General features: G+C 41.0%; 1 protein-coding gene across 5 annotated transcripts in view; it reads right to left on the bottom strand.

Annotated features, from left to right (window-relative positions):
• Nucleotides 1–14,908, bottom strand: part of SERAC1 (serine active site containing 1) — a 311,524-nt gene that overhangs the window by 124,771 nt on the left and 171,845 nt on the right. For all 5 annotated transcript variants that reach the window (XM_069234574.1, XM_069234575.1, XM_069234577.1 and 2 more), the window contains one exon: nucleotides 7,764–7,914. In XM_069234574.1, coding sequence (XP_069090675.1) covers nucleotides 7,764–7,914 — 151 coding nt within the window. The remainder of the gene's footprint in view (nucleotides 1–7,763; nucleotides 7,915–14,908) is intronic.

Genomic DNA, 14,908 nt, shown 5'->3' on the forward strand with positions numbered 1-14,908 from the left:
GTCTGAACCCGATGGCGGAAAGAAAACAATCTAAGATGGAGTCGATGCCCATGCGCAATGGAGCCGAAAAGGAGGAGTCACTTGGTCCCGTGACTCAAAAAGACTTCTTCGAAGAAAAACAACTTGTAACACTCCGAGCCCAACACTAGATGGCAGGACTTGTGCATAGCATGTGTATCTGCAGCTACACATGCCATCGAACATATATATATATATATATATATATATATATATGGAAAATGTCACTTACCCAGTGTACATCTGTTCGTGGCATGTTGCGCTGCAGATTCACATGCTGTGCATTATCCTGCCATCTAGTGTTGGGCTCGGAGTGTTACAAGTTGTTTTTCTTCGAAGAAGTCTTTTCGAGTCACGGGACCGAGTGGCTCCTCCCTTTCGGCTCCATTGCGCATGGGCGTCGACTCCATCTTAGATTGTTTTCCCCGCAAAGGGTGGGGTAGGAGTTGGTAAAGTAAGGATACTAGAGGTGCCCATGCAATGGAGTAGAAATTTATGTACATATTGTGTATCAAAGGAATGTTTATTTACATATTTACATGCAACTAAAACAGCTACAGGCTCCCGGGGAGGTGGGAGGGCGCATGTGAATCTGCAGCGCAACATGCCACGAACAGATGTACACTGGGTAAGTGACATTTTCCGTTCAATGGCATGTGTAGCTGCAGATATACATGCTGTGCATAGACTACAAAGCAGTAATCTCCCCAAAAGCGGTGGTCAGCCTGTAGGAGTTGAAGTTGTCTGAATTATTGTTCTCAGTACAGCTTGTCCTACTGTGGCTTGTTGTGTTCCTAACACATCTACACATTAATGCTTAGTGAATGTATGGGGCGTAGACCAGGTGGCTGCCTTACAAATCTCTGTCATTGGTATATTTCCAAGAAAAGCCATTGTGGCGCCTTTTTTCCTAGGGGAATGTGCCCTTGGAGTAATGGGTAATTATCTCTTAGCTTTAAGGTAACAGGTCTGAATACATTTGACTATCCATCTGGCAATGCCTTGTTTGGATATAGGGTTACCTGCGTGAGGTTTTTGGAAAGCTACGAATAATTGTTTTGTTTTTCGAAATTGTTTTGTTCTGTCAATGTAATACATTAGCACTCTTTTAATGTCTAATGTATGCAGTGCCCTTTCTGCTATTGATTCTGGTTGTGGAAAGAAGACTGGGAGTTCCACAGTTTGGTTTAGATGAAACGGTGATATGACTTTTGGTAAAAAATTTGGATTTGTACGGAGAACCACTTTATGCTTATGTATCTGTATAAAGGGTTCTTGGATAGTAAATGCCTGTATTTCGCTAACTCTTCGTAGAGAAGTGATGGCTATTAGAAAGGCTACTTTCCAAGTCAAGACTTGGATTTGACAAGAAAGCATGGGTTCAAATGGTGGACCCATGAGTCGTGTTAGTACAATTTTAAGATTCCACAAAGGTACTGGTGGTGTTCTTGGGGGTATGATTCTTTTTAGTCCCTCCATAAAGGCTTTGATAACTGGGATTCTAAAAAGCGATTTTGTATGTGTAATCTGCAAATAAGCAGATATTGCAGTGAGATGGATTTTAATGGAAGAAAAAGAAAGATTTGCTTTTTGTAAGTGTAGTAAATAACTTACAATGTTTTGTATGGAGGCGTTTAGCGGCGTAATTTGATTAGCCTGGCAGTAGAAAACAAACCTTTTCCATTTATTAGCATAACAATGCCTTGTGGTGGGTTTTCTTGCTTGTTTAATGACCTCCATACACTCTTTTGAGAGGTTTAGATATCCGAATTCTAAGATTTCAGGAGCCAGATTGCTAGGTTGAGCGATGCTGGATTCGGGTGTCTGATCTGTTGTTTGTGTTGTGTTAACAGATCTGGTCTGTTTGGTAGTTTGATGTGTGGTACTACCGAGAAGTCCAACAGTGTGGTGTACCACGGTAGGCGAGCCCACGTTGGTGCTACGAGTATTAGTTTGAGTTTGTTTTGACTCATTTTGTTGACCAGAAAAGGAATGAGCGGGAGAGGGGGAAAAGCGTAAGCAAATATCCCTGACCAGCTGATCCATAGAGCATTGCCCTTGGACTGAGGGTGTGGGTATCTGGACGCGGAGTTTTGGCATTTTGCGTTTTCTTTTGTTGCAAACAGATCTATGTTTGGTGTCCCCCAGTGGTAGAAGTGATCTTTTAGAATTTGGGGATGTATTTCCCATTTGTGAGACTGTTGGTGATCTTGACTGAGATTGTCGGCTAGCTGATTGTGAATGCCTGGTATATATTGTGCTATCAGGTGAATGTTGTTGTGAATTGCCCAGTGCCAATTTTTTTGCGCTAGGATACACAGTTGTGACGAGGGCGTCCCCCCTTGTTTGTTTAGATAATACATTGTTGTCATATTGTCTGTCTTGACAAGGATACGTTTGTTGGCTAGAAGGGGCTGAAAGGCTTTTAGTGCTAGAAAGACTGCTAGCAGATCTAAATGATTTATGTGAAGTTGTTTTTGCTGATTGTCCCATTGACCTTTTATGCTGTGATTGTTGAGGTGTGCTCCCCACCCAATCATGGAGGCGTCTGTTGTGATAATGGCGTGAGGTACTGGGTCTTGAAAAGGCCGCCCTTTGTTTAAATTTACAGGGTTCCACCAATGAAGCGAAGAGTGTGTTTGGCGGTCTATCAACACTAGATCTTGGAGTTGACCCTGTGTCTGCGTCCATTGTTTTGCTAGGCACTGTTGTAAGGGCCGCATGTGTAGTCTTGCATTTGGGACAATAGCTATCCATGAGGACATCATGCCTACTAGTTTCATCATAAACCTGACCGTGTATTGCTGGTTTGATTGCATGCTTGATTTTATATTTTGAAACAACTGGACTCTTTGTGGACTTGGAGTGGCAATTGCTCTTTGCGTTTTGAGTGTTGCTCTCAAGTATTGTTGTATTTGGGATGGTTGTAAATGTGATTTTTGGTAATTTATAGAAACCCTAGTTTGTGCAGATTATCTATTACATATTGTGTGTGATTTTGACATTGTTGTTGATTGTTGGCTTTTATTAGCCAATCGTCTAGATATGGGAATACGTGCCTGTGATTTCTCCTTATATGAGCTGCTAGTATGGCTAGGCATTTTGTAAATAGTCTGGGGGCCGTTGTTATTCCGAATGGCAACACTTTGAATTGGTAATGTTTGCCTTGTATTACAAACCTGAGGTATTTCCTGTGAGATGGATGGATGGGTATGTGAAAATATGCATCCTTTAGATCCAGTGTTGTCATGTATTCCCCTTGTTTTAGTAAAGGGACTACATCCTGTAGTGTTACCATGTGGAAATGATCTGATTTGATGAAGAGATTCAGTGTTCTGAGATCTAAAATAGGCCTTAACGTTTTGTCTTTCTTTGGGATGAGGAAATACAGGGAGTAAACCCCTGTTCCTCTCTGGTGATAAGGTACCAGTTCTATGGCTTCTTTTGCTAGTAGTGCTTGGACTTCTATTTGTAATAGGTCTAAGTGTTGTATTGACATTCTGTGCGTTCTTGGGGGAACATCTGGAGGGAATCTTGTGAACTCTATGCAGTAACCATGTTGGATAATTGATAGAACCCACGTGTCTGTGGTAATGTGTGTCCAACTGTGGTGGTATTTCGTTAATCTCCCCCCACTGGTGATGTGTGTTGGGGAAGTGTGACATTGAAGTCACTGCTTGCTACCAGGGGTCTGCTTGGTAGGCTGGAATTTCCCTCTTCCTCTTGGGAACTGTCCTCTGTAGGAACCACGAAACCCCCCTCTCTGGTACTGAGATTGGTAAGTGGGTTTTGTTTGGGAGGTAGATGGTTCTGATGGTTGCTGTCTAAACCCTCCCCTAAATTGTGGTTTCCTAAATGTACCCCTGTATTGGGAGGAGTAGAGCGCGCCCATGGCTTTGGCCGTGTCTGTGTCCTTCTTCATTTTTTCTATTGCGGTATCCACTTCCGGGCCGAATAGTTGATGTTGATTAAAGGGCATATTCAATACCGCTTGCTGTATCTCTGGTTTAAACCCAGAACTTCGCAGCCATGCATGCCTCCTAATTGTTACTGCTGTATTTACAGTTCGTGCCGCTGTATCAGCAGAGTCTATTGCAGAGCGGATCTGGTTATTTGATATGGACTGTCCTTCTTCAACCACTTGTTGGGCACGTTTTTGATGCTCTTTGGGGAGGTGCTGGATGATGTCTTGCATCTCGTCCCAATGTGCTCGGTCATATCGGGCAAGGAGGGCTTGTGAGTTGGCAATTCGCCACTGATTGGCTGCTTGCGATGCCACTCTTTTCCCAGCCGTGTCGAATTTACGACTTTCCTTATCAGGGGGTGGCGCATCCCCTGATGACTGCGAGTTAGCCTGTTTTCTTGCAGCCCCCACAACCACTGAGTCCGGAGGGAGCTGTTGTGTAATAAACACAGGGTCTGATGGGGGTGGTTTATATTTTTTCTCAACCCTTGGCGTGATTGCTCTCCCTTTCACTGGTTCTTGGAAAACCTGTTGTGCATGTTTAAGCATGCCCGGTAACATTGGCAGGCTTTGATATGATGCATGCGTGGATGTCAGAATGTTAAACAGGAAGTCGTCTTCCACTGGTTCTGAGTGCATTGTTACATTGTGAAATGTTGCTGCTATAGCCAGTACCTGCGTGTAGGACGTACTGTCCTCTGGTGGCGAAGGTTTTGTCAGATAACACTCTGGACTATTGTCCGAAACTGGAGGGTCGTATAGATCCCCGGGGTCCGCATCGTCTTGAGTCATCCCAGTATGTGTGGGTGACTGTGCCATTGGTGTACCCACTGGTGACAACTGTGGAGATTGAAGTGGGCACATTTGTGGTGAGAACTGTGGGGGTGGTGATCTTTCTCTAACCACTTTGGCCTTTGGTTGCATCTCAGTCTAGTGAAAAGTCAGTTTTCTTTTGGACTTGAGCAGAGGGATAGTTTGAATCTTCCCTGTTTGTTTCTGGATTTCTAGCCTTTGCTGAGTTTGATCATACTCTTCTAGATCCAGTTCCTGCTCAAATCTGTGCTTTTCTTTGAGCTGTAGAGAGAGCCCCTGCTCCTCCGTGTAGGATGCCTTTTTCGTCTCCGAAGCTGGTTTTTTCGCTATCGAAACCCCGATGGAGATTGTTGGTTTCGGCACAGAGTGGCTTTTTCGAGGTTTACTCGATTCGATGCCGACTCTTTTCAGTGCCGGTTTCTCGACCGGAGTCGGAAGACTTCGGCACTGATTTGGCCTTTTTTGGTGCTGATGTTACTTGGTCACCGTCTTTTCTGTGGGTTGAGCCATGGCCTTCCGGCAGTGGCGTCCCCGAGGCCTTTTGTTTCTTGACCTGACCTTGGGTGTGGGACGGGGCAGGTGTACTCACTATTTGTGCCGCAGTCGGTGGTCGATCCCCGTCGGATTCATCCGAGTCCGAACCCTGGACGGATATCCGCATCTCTTCTTCCTCGGCATCGAGATGCTGCGACTGTTTCTACGCCATCCGTAACCGTCTTGCGCGTCGATCTCTTAAGGTCTTCTTGGATCGAAACGCTCTGCAGGCCTCGCAAGTATCCTCTCTGTGTTCGGGCGATAAACACAGGTTACAGACCCAATGCTGGTCTGTGTAAGGATACTTGGCGTGGCACTTCGGACAGAAACGGAAAGGGGTCCAGTCCATTAGTTCTTTGTCAACGGGTGTGGTCGGGCCGACCAGGCCTTGATTAAGTGCGGAAGCCCTGAAGGGCCGCCGAAGCGGTCTTGTTGTCGGTGCCGATGTGATGATACTAAACCGGTCCCGAACGCAAACAATACCGACGAATTTCAGAGATTTTCTAAGTTTCCCCGATTTGAATTACGGAGCGAAGAGGAACACGTCCGAACCCGATGGCGGAAAGAAAACAATCTAAGATGGAGTCGACGCCCATGCGCAATGGAGCCGAAAGGGAGGAGCCACTCAGTCCTGTGACTCGAAAAGACTTCTTAGAAGAAAAACAACTTGTAACACTCCGAGCCCAACACCAGATGGCAGGATAATGCACAGCATGTGTATCTGCAGCTACACATGCCATCGAACATATATATATATATATATATATATATATACACACACACAAATACATATATGGTTATACATTACTAGAATCTAAAACAAAGTGTTGCTAGCACTAAGAATCGATTGTGATGCACTGGATTTTAATGCATAAATGCCAGACAGTCTAGTTTGCCTTCCATAGACAGATGAAAGGTAGATGTGGCATGCTTCTTTGTGTGTTTCTAGTATAAACGGACCAAACAGTTTTAAAATGGTAGTTTTGTTTCTATAGATCTATTGTTTAAAGTCGTCAGACAGTATCAAGAAGGTACAAACCTGGTGAAGACAAAATTATTCTTAATACAAGCCTTATTGTTTTGCATGTATGGGCAGAGACCTAATCACAAGCATATACCAAATTAGAGCTAAGGAAATGTATTTTATGAAAACATGACACATCCTTTTTCAATGTTGGAAGCAAAAAATAAAAAGAAATAAGAAAGGTTGGGACAAGCACTTTCTACATTAGGATCTAAGATTCTTTGTGTATAAATATGCACACTAGCATTAGATGTAAACACCAAATATGCAATGGCATTGTTTAAACACTGATTAACAAATGTAAGTTACACTTTTGAGTAGGTTTTACATGTTGTAATAAGTTTACTACTTTCAGTATTCACATACTCCAAGTGTAAACTTACTACAAAATTTTAAGCTACATTGGCTTACTCTTGTGTAAGATGATGACACCATTCCTAAACCCACTGTGACTCTACCTGATGTCTGCTCCTTTTTTCCACCCATTCCCCTGCACCCCTCCCCACATTAACTGCTAAAATCTACATTTACATGTGCAGAACTTGGCAGTTAGGCGGTGAACTCCAAATAGATGAGTATAGTACAAAATTGTACATTTTGTGATACGATTTGTAGTACTACAAAATGTACTACAAATTGTGGTTTGAGAATCAAGCTGAAAATTATGGGGGTGATTCTGACCCCGGCGGTACTAGACCGCCGGGGCCAGGGTCGGCGGGAGCACCGCCAACAGGCTGGCGGTGCCCCGCAGGGCATTCTGACCGTGGCGGTTCAGCCGCGGTCAGAAGAGGAAAACCGGCGGTCTCCCGCCGGTTTTCCGCTGCCCTTCTGAATCCTCCATGGCGGCGCAGCTCGCTGCGCTGCCATGGGGATTCAGACACCCCATACCGCCATCCTGTTCCTGGCGGTTCGCCCGCCAGGAACAGGATGGCGGTATTGGGTGTCGTGGGGCCCCTGGGGGCCCCTGCAGTGTCCATGCCAATGGCATGGGCACTGCAGGGGCCCCCGTAAGCGGGCCCCACTTTGAATTTCACTGTCTGCATTGCAGACAGTGAAATTTGCGACGGGTGCAACTGCACCCGTCGCACCTTCCCACTCCGCCGGCTCAATTCTGAGCCGGCGTCCTCGTGGGAAGGGTTTTTGCACTGGGCTGGCAGGCGGCCTTTTGCCGGTCGCCCGCCAGCCCAGTGCAAAAGCCAAAATACCCTCAGCGGTCTTGCGACCGCGGAGCGGTATTTTGGAGGGGGGAAGTCTGGCGGGCGGCCTCCGCCGCCCGCCAGACTTAGAATGACCCCCTATATGTGAAGCAAGTTCAATATGTAAAAAAAGAAAACAAATATTTATTGACTGTATTTCATCATTTTGAATCTTTCTAATCATACTAGAACCCCTCTTATGCCCCCTCCTCACCTAGTTCGGCATTGCGGATGTAGCACATACACACCATCAGGATAACGCTCTTTCACAGTATCTCGATCCAAATTAGCAAGTGCTCGAGCTGCATGAGAGCACTGAATAATATGAGGTGACTTCATTTCTTCAGTCAATAACGAAACCCAACCTATGAAAACAATGGTATGAATTACATCCTATGTATTCACATGATCTTTATATAATGCTGAACTTCATCACAGGATCTATGTAAATTTAGATTTGCTGTAAATTTATTTTGCAGAAGGATTTGTCAATTGTATTAATCCATTCACATGGTAGCATAATGTATAGTAGCAGACTGAGATTATTTTAACTTGGAACTTTCTTGCTAATCTCAGGTCACTTTGATAATATGTTTCAACAGTTCTCCTCAGCATCTGTATTATGTTTTCAAAGTGTACAGGAATTGTGAGTGACAAGGTAGAATTTGATGCCTTCAAAAACCTTCAGCGAGAAGTACTGGCAATTATGAAACACACAACTTGGCACAACAAAGGTAATGTCTGTATTATGGTAACAACAGTCACACACATATCAGCCCGGCAATTAAGGCTACGTGATCCATTCAACCTCTGCTTCAGAGGCGAGAGATGCTACCTTAAGGCACTAGGAGAACAGCCTACATTTATGATTTTCCAATTGTTATCATTGGCACAGGAAAACATTGGTAAAATGACATTTCACCTAAGGTTGGCAAAACACCCTTCAACAGGTCTTGCTCCAGTGAAGCAAAGTGGCACGAAGCGTTATTAATTCTATAAACTACATATTCATTTGTTTTCTGAGCTAAGTTACCCCAAAAATACAATAACATTCGGGCAGTCATAATAAAAAAAAAGAAAAGATCACAAATGCTGTCATATGGCCAATATTTGTGCCGGATGGGAACATCTGCAATATTTAGTCCATGTGTTGATGCCACAGTGGTTTCTGTGACCAACAGGAAAAGTGAAATTCTACAATCCAAATCACGTACCAGCACAGTTGTCAGCTGCCTTGCACGCCAAGCTAAAAACAGGAAACTTGAATAATGTGTTTCAATGAAAATTGTAACATCTACCTGAAAGGTATGGTGAACTCCTGGACAAGAACGAACCTCATAGGTTGCTGTATTTATCAACTGACTAATGTGAATGAAGGTGAAATTCACTAATTAATATTAATAATAGAATTTCTGAGTGAATCATTTCACTCAGAAATAAACCGAGTGGACAAAGGTACGTGCAAACACTCCCACAATAAGAAGCTATTAAAATTGTAGCCCATATTTGGACCAGTTAATGTGGAAACGTCATTCACTAGCATTTAAAGTAATAGTGAACTATGGCATCTATGTGTCTGGAGTCTTCTATTAGTGTGGCATTTCTATAACTGATTTTAATATATCAGGTCGTAAAGTCAGTTACTATTTGGCCTTCTGCTTACACAGGCCATGAAAATATGCAGTAGCATAGGAAAGGAGGTTTTTCATGTTTGACAATTAATCTTTAATAATCCTAAATACAGAGCAGTCAATATAAACATTATGGTAGCCACTTTCATATTGCAAGGACAGCACATATTTGAGTAGTAAGAAGTCATGCATTTTACAGTATTACAACAAGCATATCCAGTAGAGGTAAAGACCGAACACTACAGCACACCTTCAATACTGACAAACCTATTTGTGGAACCTCTGATTTGCATGATGGATATAAGAAAGACGAAAACCAAGTGGGGTATTGATGTGAATAATATTAGAAGTTGGAGAGGCTGAAGTAGTTAGAAGAGTTGGGGAGCAGATTTGTGGGTCTGTGCTAGTTGATGGAGGAACTAGTGTGAAATTTTCATAAAGGGTGAGAGCCACATGTTAAGGTGCAACAATGGTGTCAGGTAAAGCCCTAAATGTTTTTCTTGCTAATGTGGGGTGGAAACTGAAATAATAGCAAGCTATGAGATTTTTCCTTCTGAAATGTTTAAAGAGAAGTGGCAGGAGGATTCACTTGAGTCCTGAGATTTTCTTTGCTGAGAATATGAAGAATGGGAGGTTAATATTCTGGGATATTAAAGGATAAAAACAAGCACAAAAAAATAATGAGTAAAGGTAAGTTGTTTAATGGTATAAGGAGCCCACCAGCGTTGAGATGGGCACATCAACATGATATTTATGTTGTTCTCAGACTGTAGAATAGGAGGCGGTGGAAGTTTACATTTTTAAATGTGTGTAGAGTAAGTTTGCAAATGTTTTCAGAGCAAAAGTGGGGACACAGAAAGAAATGCTGAATAATCTGTTCCACACAAACACAAGATGAGGAGAGTCCCAGTGACTGAGAAAGATTAAGAAAGAATTTCTGGACAATGTGGTTAAAGTTGATGACAGAACCAGAGCAATCATCTGATTGGTTCTCCCTTGCAGAATTTACAAACAAAGTGTGTGGTTGTTTAAGATTCTCTAGAGACCTCAGAATTCAAATGAATGCATTATGCTAGAGTGTTTACTACTCGCTGATAGAAATGAAATACTTCCAGCACAGTAAGATGCAAAAACCTCAATTTGCAAAGCTTTTTTCTGAAAATAGGCAGGACTTGCTCATGAATTTCCACAAGTAAGTCACAGGTACAGGTGGAAAAAAGCTTTGTACTTTGGATCCCAAGTTTTAAACAAAATTTGATTTGAAATCATCATTTCATCAGAAAAGATTCTATCCAAATTTCAAAGAACGTGCATTTACAGGGCTGCCTTTCGATTTAGTGTCCACGGTGTCTTTGTTCCTGCATACAATGAACATTATTTTATTTCGAAAGAGAAACATCAGATACGTTTGGGATGATGATTTAATGGCTGGAGCAAGGAAAAGGTGGTGACAATGATTCTGGCTATTGTTTGTAAAGAATTGGATGAGGAGATTAGTTATTCTGTCGTAGAACTAGACATTTTGGTGTGCATGAATAGTGGAGTATTATAACACATATGTGTTCTAAGAACATTTATGCTTTCAAGTGATCTTTGAAGATGACATGCTTTGAAGAGATCTTTGAGGTTGGTACCAGGAGGACATTCATGTAAAGGTTCAGCAAGAATATGCATTTTGGTGGCAAGTGTGCAAGGATACAAGCTAAAAATTCACAAGGTATCAGGGTTGACCATCAGGCAAGCTGATTATCTCGATTGTCTACTCCACGAAAAGGGAAGACCACATAAAATACCCTATATTATTACAATGAGTGAGGTTAACTGCAGGAGAAAGACCTACTAAGAGAAATAGTTTTTTCCTCAAACAAAGTTATCATAAGATATTTGACAGACAACACAAAATGATTTGATAATCAGAGAAGAAAGATGTATGAATAGAGGGTGTTTGTGGTGAATTTATCTAGAACAAAGGGTCAATTGGTCACTACATTAAAGTAAAAATATGTTTAGAGAGGGATTTAGTAGCCAGGAAAAGATGAAAATGTTCAAAGGTGCATAGAAATATGTGCAGTTTGTGAGGAGTAGGATAAAAGATCTGCGGTCAGGAGAGGGCTCATGAAAAGTGAGACTTTCATAGTGCTATATGGGAGAAGAGTATTTTTGATTTTTTTTGTTTCATGAAATAGGTAAGTGTAAAAGAAAAGTTTGTTTTGGTAATGGTGGATAATCATACCAGTCCAGTGGAGCAAATTTTCGTGGTGGGCTTATGTTTTATTATAAATATTTATGTGGAAGGATTACACAAAATCTTAGTTACCAATAATGAAGGACAATTTTGTTTACAAGGAAAATGATAACTTTTTAACAGAGAATGTGATCAACTATATTACCATATCTTTGTGCAGTCCTCAAGAACATGATCATCGTGAGACAATGATTTTAAAGGTAACAATATTAACTGTATAGTGCTGAAACTGCATTAGGCCTCTAGAAGTTTGAGTAACATTGTGACAAAAAAACCTTTGTTCAAGTGATAGAGACAGACCGAAGCAAAGACTTGGATGTGTCTAGTTTGGATAAACAAGGAAAAAGGAAAAATAACAGCAGAGAATACAAAAAAAACAGAAAATGTTTGAAAGATTTGAAACTCTTACAAGTATTCTGTAATTTGAAGAACAAGGTACAACAGGAGAAGTAAACCAGCTGAGAAATATGAAAAATCCAGTTTGTGCTGGACCCTCCAACCACTCCTAACTGAGGAGATAGTATTTGGAGATAAAGACCCTAGATTGAATGTACCAAAAATAGCAAGGATAATCAAAGAAGTATGGCAAATGTAGAGGACAAATATTAAGCATCCATTGAGCTATGAATTCCCATTTTGGGCCAATGCAGCTGTTAGCGTGCCTTGTCCTTAGTAAGTAAACTTACAAGGGGACGCGTATAGGTCGATGCATTTTTTTGAATCGCATAGGGTATCCTAGTTAAAGTATAGTGAGTAAAAGACATCTACAACAAATCAATCCAATCAACGTTAAATACCATGAATTAATCTAATCAGAAACCATCATCACTCATATGGTAGTTAGTTCATCTTATTCCCTATTAGTTACAATTCTAATCGAAAACTTTTATTCAGCAACATCATGATTTCCAAACTTTATTAGCAACCTAAGCAAGGAATTCTCAGCACTTTATTAATATGTAACCGACTTTAAGCAAATACATAGCAATTCATGATCAATTGAATAATTCAGCAATTTAAGTCAGCCAGTCTAAGTCACCCTAAGTCGCCCTTGTCAGCCTACCTATTTCCAATTAACATCAGCATATGGGTCTTACTGCGAAAACAATTTAGTCAAAATCATTAATTTGGAATAATCTAACTAGAAAAGAAGAATATTTTAAAACAGCGCAGTTGGTACCTAGAAAGAAAAAGCATTCATTAGTCGGTCAGGTTATAGCTACCTATCCAAGATAGATCAGCAACGAGTCAGCCTTAAACTCCAGGTCATCAGTCATCAGCAAGGCTCGGGCTCACAAGAAGCAAGCCCAAGTTTCAGCACTTCGGACAGCGTCTCCTGACGTCATCAACTTTCGCCTCTCCGTTCTGATTTCTCCCATCGTCATGACTTTTTTTATTAGGGTCTCTTAGTCCGTCCCACAATTTGCCCATTGGTCAACCTTATCAGGGGTTATAACTCTTACCTATAGTTTTGTTTACCACTTGTCTACGTTATTTTGAGAGTCAAGTTCCATTAACATGATTGGTCCTCTTATAGATGAGTACATCATCCAGTTCTTCTGGTAACAAAATTGTTGCCCCCAGCTCTTAGTCTGTAGCTCCATTGTTCAAGTCCTGGGAAAGTGCATTTAGCCTACTCTACACATAATTGTATCAATTAGTTCTGATCGTCTCCTGTCCGCTGGTGAGTTTGCAGATTTTTCTAGCAGTGTTTCATGGTGAACTCTGTACAGTTCAAGGTCCTTTTCTCCAGTTCCAGTCTGCGGCAGCTCATCGCATCTCCACGTTTAAGCAAGCAAGGCCCAGCGCCGACTAGGCCTCTGGTATAGCTAATTTAAGAATATAAAGCATCATAACATTCATTTATATCTCTCATTATAGCACATTAGTACAAATTTTAAACTTTCACATTATTTAGTACTGTTAACACAGATGGTGACCACTCCCCGTGGGCATATTTTGTACATTACACATTATTTTCAATAACTGTTAATCAAATGTCAAATTTCCTCATTGGTAAATATACGCAACTCATTAGCATATTCTCATATTAGCATATCAGCTGCTACAGTCCCTCCTCTGATGACTAAATATGTCATCACACTTTTCTTTGTCAAACATTACAAGTTACTTTCAGTTACATTTTGATCTCTTCTATTTCTATTTCCCACATAGATTCTTCTTCTAGGTGGTTCTTCCCTCCTCTGATTATTCTTAGCTCTTTTTAATTGAATTTTGTGCCATAATTTGCATGCCCCCCATAATCCTAATATAATAATGATTACAATTAATATTCCTTGAACAATTTTCCACAATATTCCACCCCAAATTTGACTAAACCAATTGCCTAATGTGACAATTCCATTTCCTACTTTCTCCCAAACTCCTGGTCCCTTCAACTCTTTCAAGTCCTTATTTGCATTAGTTAAATTAGTAAGCAATTCTTTTACTTCCTTCTCATTTGCAGGGATATAAGAACAACAGTGCTTTTCGTTAATCATTTTGCAGACTCCTCCGTCTTTCGCTAATATTATGTCTAAAGCAAGCCTGTTTTGAAGCGTCATAGCTCTATCCGCAGCGAACTCAGTGTTTAGTAATAATATAGCTCCTGTAAAGTTAGTTAACATATTATCTACTATAGTTGACAATTTTTGTATCTTATTTGCATTCAATATAACTCCTACTGAAGGAATTACTGCTCCAAAAATATCCCCTACTATTGCAGAGGCTGTTTCTCTTCTTTGTCTCATTCGATGTAACTCGGTCATTTTCGGTATCTTTTTCAAATCATCTATTTGACAGATTTTAGGGAATACTATTCCCAAATAACATGTCCCATACCATCTCTTAGTTAGTCGGTAATAAGCATTAAGTCCACATATGTAAAAGATCCCAGGAATCACAGGGTCAGCACCATTCAACATGAACGTCCATTTACTCTGAAACAAAAACACATGCCTACATTCACTCGTTCCAACAAATAAAGTGTCAGTGCGTGATTTTGGCCTATATATACACAAAGCTTCCCTATGTGTATTACATCTAAAGCTAGCTTCCCTTGTGTTTTAATAGCAGTGTAAACATAATCTTTTTTGTAAGTCCTTTTCTCTAATCCTTTTTCTAATCTTTCTTTCAATGTTTTTCTCCTATCGTCAGTATGCCCAATAAAGTTATTTTCCATGGGGGTTAATAAGCAAGTCAAATTGTTACAATGCGCATAAGCTGTGGCAAACGTTAGTGTAGGCTCAAAGAATCCTCTAACTAATACTATATCATGCTCTTTAGCTATCTTACTTAAATATCTATTCATAGGAACAAAAGGAAATACTAAGTCGTAATTGGAATAAAAGTACTGAATATACTCTTGGTTATAGAAGTGAGTTAGTAGCAGACTACAAGTTATACCGTAAGTCAGAGGTAGACTATGATACGTAACCCCTTCTTCCACAGATGAAGGTATTTGCATGGACACAAGACAATCCT

The sequence above is a fragment of the Pleurodeles waltl genome, chromosome 5 (genome assembly GCF_031143425.1).
Source record: "Pleurodeles waltl isolate 20211129_DDA chromosome 5, aPleWal1.hap1.20221129, whole genome shotgun sequence".
Classification (NCBI taxonomy): domain Eukaryota; kingdom Metazoa; phylum Chordata; class Amphibia; order Caudata; family Salamandridae; genus Pleurodeles; species Pleurodeles waltl.